Below are 9,423 nucleotides of genomic sequence, written 5' to 3' on the forward strand. Positions count from 1 at the left end.
TGTCGTCCGAAGAAATTTCACGGCTCGAAGGTAAACTCATAAAAAAAAAAGATCAATGTGAAGAAGAAAATAATGTCCCTTACAAAATGATAATGGTTAAAATCACGGACGATTAAAACGCGTCTTTTAATCGTCGCCTTTAGCGCGCGCGCAAAACTACGCGTTAATTGGCGCACATTAAAATTCCCGAGCTGCGATTAACCGAGGGGGGGGGGGGGAGGGGANTTCTCTAATTCAACCCTCGGGTCTCCAATTTTTTTTCCTCCCTTCAGCAAGCCGTTTCCCCGTCGTTTTCTCACCGGTAAATGGGATTTTGCTGTTACGACTCGAGAAGCCTACTCAGGTCGACTGTCGACAACGGTGTAACAATTAAACACGCCCGAGCTTTTTCCGGTCCGCGGAAAGTGAAAGTCCGTTTCTTTTCCCGAGCGCTTCCCTCCGTCTTTTTCGATTTTTCAACGTCATTCCGCGGCTGTTCGAGACGTCAGCCGAGACAACATCGCGTTTTCTAAAAAATTTGTGGATATTACCGGAAAAGTGTCTTTTGACATTTTCCCGAGAGGAAGCTACGATATTAATTTACTGTTATTGAAATCGACTCGTTTGTTCGATTAGATGTTCAGAATTTTCTTTTTTCTACAAACGACATCCACAAAAATCCACAAAACGACACGATGTTGTGTCGACTTGTGGCGCTTCGATTTTTCCGACGACGTTCAATCGAGTTCTTGTACAACGTACATCGACTCGTCCCGCGTCCATTGTATCCCCTCCTCATCCACGGCGATGATGTCGTTAGTCTCGGCGGAAGCCTCGTCAGGTTGGCCAAACTTTTCCCGGCTCTTCGACGTTGCTTGCCCTGAAAGGTCACATCGGCATATTTAATCCATCAGGACTCCTCCTCTCTCGCGGAAAAGGTGAAGAGTCGCGTATACGAACGTGCTGTGTCGGTGGGATTTTTTCGTGCGATAATCTAACCCAGTGAATAAACGAACTCTCGTGTATTTTTTCACGCGTTTCCGAAATCCATCGGCATTTTCCGAATTTCGTCGAAACGATGACTCGGACATAATTTCACGCAATCGCGACACTTTCAGGAATAATTCACTCGGGAGCGTTCGATCGATCGATATCGCCTGTATCCGCGTCGCAGAAAGAGTTGCTTATGAACCCATCGAGGCGCCCCGTCGTAAATACGTATGCGAGGGGGAGGGGGGAGGGCGCGTGCGGTCGGAGAGGAGTTTAATCATCTCCTTTGAGATTCGCGACAAAAGGCGAAAGGTGTCGTATATTGCACCGACCTTGACCAAGATCCTGAGCTTTGCCCAGATAGGAATATTCGCGCGCGTTCGCTAAACCTATCACGCAGGCACTGAGACCGCTGCGGCTGAGATTCATGGGAGATGCGTCGTACCATTCGTTGTAGTCCGCGTCGTAACACTCGACGTACGGGACCGTGCTCGATCCTGCGAACACACATTTGCACGTGTAAACACGCACACGTCTGCAGGAATTCAACACCGACCCTAATAAAACCTTTCCTAATCAATAGAATCCCCATCGTGAATCCCTCATCCGTAAATCGTCCAAACGCGAGATGCACGCATATTCAGAGGTTTACTGGGGATTTGTTAAAAGCAAAAAAATATATTCACGACGCGTTTCGATGGTCGAAGTCGGGAGGGAGGGGATGTTACAAGGTGAGGATTTCTTTCAGGAAAATACCGTTGTAACCGCCAATGACAAAAATCATATCGTCGAGGACCGCCGTGGCGAAATTGCTGCGTGGGCTAAACATCTCCGACACTTCGTGCCACTGGTCGGAATGGTTTGGAGTGTAGCGCTCTCCTGAAAAATAAATATATATATATATATATATATTTTTAGAATGGTGCTCTTCAATGCGGAGTGTACTGCTATTTCAAACAGTCGCCATGTAAAATATTTACCGTGCAGTCACACAGGTACAGAGAGAAAGTATCCGTAAAACTGTTGTAACGCGTAAACGATATTGCGTAACTGGCGTAGTTAGAACGAGACAGCCACTTCTACGTCGGTTGGACAAACATTTCGCTATCAAACTCAATTCTGACAAATGCACGAAGTTCCGTGAGACTTCCTTAAGCACGACTCGAATTAATTACTAACGTAAAACACAATGTCATGAGACAATAATATACTTACGAAAACTTGTTGCCAGTCATCAAATATACGCGCATTTGTGCTTAAAATTAGATGTAATTGATATAAATCAATAAGCATTAACGTAAACTAGATTTCCTTCCAGCAATTTCTCCAAATATTGTGTTGTTCGAGAAATTGAGGGTTGCGTAAATTTTCCAAGTAATTGAAAGTATATGTATGTATCGTTTGATAAGAGGCATTTCAACGCGTCACTTAGTAAATGGTTGGTTGAGATCGGTTTAGTCTGTTATTGAACTGCGAAGATTAAAGATAAAAATGAGCTTTCTCGGCATGTGATGTTTTTCTACTGCAGTAAAGAGAGAAATAACGGCTGTGCAAACAACGGGCAAAATTTGTAAAATATATGGAGACGATAATATCGCTTTATCAATCGTTTGGAAGGAGTTCGCTACATTTTGACTTTGAAGATGCAAAGCGCGCTGGAAGACCTTCGGTCGTAGACAATAATCAAATTAAGGAGTTAATAAAATAAAATCGAAAATAAAGCACGATACACGACTCAGGAGGTAGCAAAGATCATAAGTGTTCCGAAAAGTACCATTCATGATTATTTGGTGAAGCTTTGAAACATTCCTCGCTACGATGTTTGAGTTCCACACAATTTGCACGAAACAGGTTGAATGGATCGATTTTTCACTTGCGATCTGCTGTATAAACACAACAAAACTGACCCATGCTTTAAACATATTGTGGCGAGAAAAATAGATTGTTTACGATAACGTCATGCGAAAATGCTCGTGGGACCAAACTGGCGAACCGCCAAAAACAATACCAAAGCCAAATATCCATGCAGAGAAAGTTACACTTTGTGCCTGGAATTATAAAAATATTCTTTATCATGAGCATCTATTAGTACAGAGCCGTACCATAAATTCGGACGTGTACTGCAGCCAATTGGACAATTTGAACCGAAACATTCAACAGAGGCGGGCAGAACTTGCGAATAGAAAGGACGTTTTGTTGCACCAAGCAATGCCAGACCTTACGTCATCGGACTGCCACCTGTTCTGGTCTTTATAAAATTTTTTGAACGGAAAAACATTCGGTCGTTTGCAGGCAAAAAGCCACGTGGATGGCTTCTTTGCCTCCAAATCAGCGAAATTTTTCGGGGACTAAATCATGAAGATTGCTTGAAAGCTGAGTTAAAATAATGCAACAAAATGGTAAATACTTTGTCGAATAAAGTTTCAATTTAATATTCAAAAATTACGTTTCATTTTGATCCAAGAAACTCGTACGAACCTCCCCGATAACCCAATAGAAACATCTTTTTAACATCACTGTATAATATGCTGTCAAAATTACAGTTAGCAAGCATACCGTCAATTAAGTATGTTCTAATGTTAACAAACAAATTCAACAATTTAAGATCGTCATAAGAAAATATCAAAGGCTCTCGACTTCCGATAACGCTCAGAAGAGCTCAGAATATTCAAACAAATAACACCAGGTCGAGTAATTTGTGCAATTCGACTACACTTTCAGGCCTGAGAAGTCCGAACGGCCTTCAGCCGTTCGAAATTGCGAAAAGTAACTGGAGAATTGCCGAAACTAATTTCAAAAAGTTCGCAACAATTCGAACTAACCGGAACTGAGTCTGGCGACGCCGCTGAACCCGCCGAGGGCGTAGAGACTGTCGCGAAACGCGACGAGGGAGACGCCGGATCGCGGGCTGATCATCGCGCGGATGTTGCTCCATTGGCTGGTCTCCACGTCGAAGACCTCGGCCGAGTTGAGGATCTCTTGGCCGTTGAAGCCGCCGGCGATGTAGATCCTGTCGTGGAGCACCGCCGCGCTGGCGTCCGATCGTTGCCGATGCATGGCCGGGATCATCTCCCATTGGTTCTTCTGCGGCTCGTACCGCTCGCCGGAGCTCATTCTCGTGCGACCGTTGAATCCGCCGAGCGCATAAATCTTGCCGCCTGCAACGACCGCCCGGGGACAGAGCGATAAATAAACAATAGCGCCCAGCGAATGGAGCGTGGTAAATAATCTTGGTTAAACGAGCGGCGGGAATGAGTAACCGCGAGTTTCCCGGACAGGAGGAGAAGACGGAGGACGAGGAGAGTGAAGCATCCTTTCTCTCACGTTTAAATAAATCTTCCTGGATTCTTTCGGAGGGAGAGTAGGAAATGACGAATCTTACTATTTTTCCCTTGAAGAGCGCTCTATGGAAAAAGCATTTAACATCTAACATTTGCACAAGTTTGACGACGGTAAGGTGTCTCTTAATTGATAAACGAGAGGGTGGTATTATGGCACCCCTTAATATCTCCGCTTTTAAGTAACGAATTCTAGCAGACGCTTATGGAATCATTTGTTTAACAGCCCGCCGTTAACGCAGCAATTAAGGGGGCTTTGGATAAGTTGATTAAAGGGATAAGTTGGCTAATCGATTATTTCTGTTTTCTATTTTCGAACGGATAGAAACGAGCAAGCAGAGATTTCGAATATGTCGAAGACGGTTAGGAAAACCCCTACCTGCTCGACTCTGTAACCTGTTAGGAAACAACAGAAATAATCAATTAGCCAACTTACTCTTTTAGCCAATTTGCCCTGGCCTCCCCTAATTAGGGGAAAAATATAATTAGGACTAAGAAGGATAATTATATACAGTTTTCTTTTCTTTTCCTTACATACTAAGTTGTAAGTCGACTAATAAAAATATTATTATTACGATCATTGGTAGAAGGTGATATTACGATCGTATTCCTAATTAACAGAAAGCCTCGATGAGCTACTATTAACGGCATAACTTTCGTCTACGTTCTGATATTCCAAAACTCACCGTGAACGCAAACGCTGACGTAACACCTGGCGTGATACATGCAAGCTCGTTCTTGCCATTCTTTCGTCACCGGGTCGAAGCACCGGACCGTGTTGAAGTGCTCGTTACCGTTGTATCCGCCGATCATGTAGATGAGATTGTTCAGGGTGCATAATCCGTGATAAGCCCTTGGCGTTACGTCCGTGCTCACTGATAGAAACCACCTGTCAGCTCTGGAGTTCACGTTTCCATACATTACATAAATCCGGAGGCGTCGATATCTCTCTACCCTACGATCTTCAAAGCTCGAGCAAGGTCGGTGTATATCTCCCGCGACTTGAAAATCACCCCGGTACACGCGCTCGGGCTCTTTTGACTCTTTACGACCTCATCCACGCCGTTTTAATATTCCCGACCTCACTTTAGTGACAGATCTTCGCTTGATTTATGAAAAATGCACTCCCCTCTTCGGGACGCTACTTAATATTTCATGAAAAATATCCCCGAGTAGCGATATTTACCAAGATCGCTTCAAGATTACATCAAGCGAAATAATGAGCAAACTTGTAACTAATACGCGTCATAGGTATCTTCCTTCTAAGAGAACCATGAACTCCCGTCACAAAATCTGTCACCCTATCTCCCTCTGTGCAAAATATTTACGTATCTGTTTTTCTCTCGCGTTTCTTTTTATTTATTTTTTTTTCAACGCTAAACCTAAACTCCCTTTCTCTCACTCCCCATCGCTGCGTACGTACGCGCGGCGATACTTTCATACGGTCTTAAATTTCAATTTCTATGGAAATCTCCGTTACGCGATATGACTTTGCCGCTTAGGCGCACCTCGTGTCGTAAGTCTCCACAAAATTGGTCGGCGAACCTGTGCTCCATCCGCCAATCGCGAAGAGAATTTCGTAGGGTACGCGCGGCCTCGTGAGGGAATTCCTCAGATCGATCTCCCCGCCGTTCTGCTTCGAGTCCCGCTCGGTTAAATAAGCATTCACCGGCAACAGTATTTTCTGGCAGGCCTTGGGACACACATTCGGATAGATTCGACGTTATTGTAAAATCGTCCTTCACCACGAGGACGGGGTAACGAAAGCGTTACGTACGTGAGGCGCTTATCGTTAACGTCATATTTACGTTTCGTTGGATCGCCTTGAGACGTACGTATAATATGCGCACTACGCTTAGGCTCATTGTTATGCAAGCCGGAGCGAAGCCGGAGCGAAGCGCGACGGTCAACAGGAGTGACGAAGGTGCGTGCTTACTTCATCCCCATCGACGAGCTTCCAGCCGGCGATGTTATTAACGAAATACTTATGAGTCATGAGGCCATAACGTATGCATCCCAGCAACCTGGGCAGATAGGGCCGTCTCTCCTCCAGCCGGCTCTCGACCCACGTCCTGACAGCGTCGAACACGATCTCCTCATTTTTAACGTTGAGCTCGTCGTGGCTTAATATCGCCTCCAGCTCGTCGCAAAGAAGATCCTTGAACTCCCCGCTCTCCCGCATTATCCGCTTGAAGTGGTGATGCACGTACTTCCGGCCTTGCTTCTCGAGATCGCGGCAGAAGTAGTGGCGTGCGAATTTCAAGATACCTGCGGCCAACGCGACCAAGTGCGAATTGCATCCGAGAGAAATGCGAATGAGTTGAGTCTTGAGAAGGTTTTCCAAGATCGAACGTTATAAAAAGGTGGCGATGATCTCGAGGATTAGAGAAATTCAACCCCTTCGAGTTCTATCGTCACACGAGACCAAAGTTACGGTGAAAGTTTCGAGTTAATTTCGGCACAGCGTTTAAAACACGTGACTTGTGATTTAATCGCGAAATGTACGTCCTTTGGCAATGAAGAAGAAAGTTAAACGATTAAATTAAGGATAGTTAAGATCTCTCGTGTTTCTTGCTTCGGCGTTTCGTGATTTTTCCGACTCACCTAAGCAATTGTCCGGTCGCAGCTCTTGCAGCAAAAACTGACAGCAGAGCTGAACGATCCCGAGCACCTCGAATTGATCGGCGAGCGGTAATAGTTGCTCGACATTGTCGGCATTCACGTTACAGGTGCCGGTGTAGGCGTAATCGAGGATCAGGCTGAAGAGCTCGCCGCGAACGAAATTGATGGCGACCTCCGTGGTCTCGGTCTTGCCGCCTTTCAGACTGTAGGTGAAAAGGGCCTTGAAGTACGGGCTCACCGCGGATAATATGACGCGATGAACCGGGAAAACTTGATCCCCCGCGCATCTTATAGCACCGTCGCACAGCTGCTGATTAGCCCTGAAACCGGCGGCCCTGGTTATCATTCTAAAACCGCTGCACATTTCTTAATTAACGACTTGTACTACCACGTAAAATCACCGTACCAAAAGGTGCGAAGGGCGAGCCTTGATATTTCGGAAACATTGCAAAATCGAAATTCCACGATTTAATGTTACTGCAAAACTCCGCGCTTTTTTTTCCCGTGCAGAGAAGCACGAAGAATATATTTCGGTGTAAAACCTAGTTGATTTGTTTATTTTTAATATATTTGAAACTTGGTTAAAACCTTCGCGTTGGCATTACGCCCCGAGCTCTCCGAAATTGAATCGATAATGTAACGACGCGGGAAACCGTTGAGCAACTTTTTCATCCGCGTTGCCGGCGCAACGCGATACTACGCGTAGTTCGCATTCAACGCGAGCGCCGTGCACGGTTCGGCGGTACAACAGTTCGCACTCCCGCGATAAGGAGATTTCGAAATGTCCGCATAAAATAATACAGCGGGGGAATCAATATGCGCCGCCGACTCTCGCGTCGGGCAAACGCACAGATCGATTCGCACAAGAGTTATATAAATAAAAATATGTTTCTCAAGTAATTTTCATTCGCTTTACCATTTCGTTATAGAAATGTATTTAAATGTAATTAAAAACCTCTTATTTAATTGTAATATAAATATTTAAGCGTGCTAAAATATTTATATAGCAAATTTAAATCAAACAATTAAAATAAAATTTGCATGGGAAATATTTATTTCTACGCAATAAGTGAAAATAATAAAGGAAAGATCGTCACGACGCAGCTTGCGCCGCTTCGTTATGCGGCGCCGCTTGCTAGCTACTAAGCTTGAAACTTCAAACGCTAAAAACTACTACTTAGAACGCGCGTTGGACGAAACGCCCCGGGTATGAGCGGGTCGGTTAATTTTTTATGCAGATTCACCACGTCCGAGGAGATTAAAATCGGCGAAACACTGTCCTCTCTTTGTGAATCGTGCATGACGTTTGCGCTGAGCAGTGCGCACTCTTCTTAATTAACGATCTGTACATTTCGCATTACATGTGTTAAAACGAGGAATGGAAACGGAAATGTAGAATTAACGTACCATCTTGAAAAACAAATTAAATATAAAACGAGACACAGCATGCGGCGCCAATAATTTAGTCTGATAAAAGAGAAGAGAGAAGGAGAGATTCGCGCAATTTATCAAAGCAAAAATGAAAATACGAATTTCGTATTTTACGCTAGAAAAAGAGAGAAAGAGAGAGAGAGAGAGAGAGAGAGAGATACACCGTAATATGTCAAATCGTTCAAACGACCGGACCGACTCTTTCCTCCTCTTCGATGTTATTTGACACTTTAAATGCATAAAGTAACAGAGAGAGAGAAAAAGTACGGAAAAGCTGCATCCTGAATCCCCAAGAACGGACGCTTGCCTCACGCTATATCTCACAAGCTCGCGCGCGCGATATTATCTGAAAGCTACACACTGTCCGCCACGAGAGAACTAACGATCCTCATCGCGTGTAACAAGGCCTTAATAACGTGAGCGCGCGATTACGGACCTGAGTTCGGACCAGACCACAGGGAACTTCACGAGGGCGTAATTAGACGGCAGACACATGCATTTCCTGATTCTCGCCGACTGCTTCCGCTTCGGAGTCTGCCTGTGGAGTCTGCCGACGGCGGAAGTGGCGGCGCGTGACACTCGGCAGCGGCACGACTTCCTGAAGTTCATCCTGCCAATGTGGGCTTCGTCACGGTGGCGAATGGAGCCACGTGCGACCGGTGCCTCGCCGAACGATCGCCACATGCCCCGGGCTTACCACCGCCTCCTCTTCTGCTTCTGTCGAACAGCCCTCTTCAGCGGAGCTCTTTCCTTCTTGCGTTTGCTCCCTCGGCAGACACGAGTAGCGCGGAAACGCGCGTGCATGACAGACGAGAGCTGCGAAACCGGCCGGGCCTCTCGATCTCTCGAGATCATAGCGTCGATTCGTCCACTCAATGCGCGCTTATATTCGTGATAATCGGCAGATTACATACTCGGGAGACCGCACTGAATTCAATAGAAGTACCGGGAGAGGTATTTGAGACGTATTGCCCATAATTCGAAGCAATGGCATTGTGAAGATATTTGATTGACCTACATTACATTTCTGAAAGTAACGCCGAAAGTTGAGCAATAATTCCGA

At 45.3% G+C, this 9,423-nt stretch overlaps 1 protein-coding gene across 1 annotated transcript; it reads right to left on the reverse strand.

Moving 5' to 3' along the window:
- Positions 1-716: 716 nt before the first annotated feature.
- On the reverse strand, positions 717-8,969 carry LOC106745907 (kelch-like protein 10). The gene is made up of 9 exons (XM_014621909.1): positions 8,797-8,969; positions 6,912-7,249; positions 6,244-6,575; positions 5,816-6,000; positions 4,994-5,205; positions 3,792-4,127; positions 1,726-1,848; positions 1,302-1,466; positions 717-859 (listed from the first exon to the last, which is right to left on the reverse strand). The coding sequence occupies exons 1-9, from the start codon at positions 8,967-8,969 to the stop codon at positions 717-719; spliced, it is 2,007 nt and encodes a 668-aa protein (XP_014477395.1).
- Between the last annotated feature and the right edge of the window lie 454 nt (positions 8,970-9,423).

This window comes from Dinoponera quadriceps, unplaced genomic scaffold (genome assembly GCF_001313825.1).
Source record: "Dinoponera quadriceps isolate SergipeBrazil2010 unplaced genomic scaffold, ASM131382v1 scaffold1872, whole genome shotgun sequence".
Taxonomy (NCBI): Eukaryota; Metazoa; Arthropoda; class Insecta; order Hymenoptera; family Formicidae; genus Dinoponera; species Dinoponera quadriceps.

What these genes read in the sequence shown, in the direction of transcription:
- LOC106745907 (XM_014621909.1), bottom strand. Translation starts at nt 8,969, where the DNA reads ATGAACTTCAGGAAGTCGTGCCGCTGCCGAGTGTCACGCGCCGCCACT. An exon ending in GTGGAGACTTACGACACGAG is followed by an intron (nt 5,206 to 5,815) that starts GTGCGCCTAAGC and finishes CGTGAACTCCAG; the next exon opens with AGCTGACAGGTGGTTTCTAT. An exon ending in TGTCATTGGCGGTTACAACG is followed by an intron (nt 1,467 to 1,725) that starts GTATTTTCCTGA and finishes GTGTGTTCGCAG; the next exon opens with GATCGAGCACGGTCCCGTAC.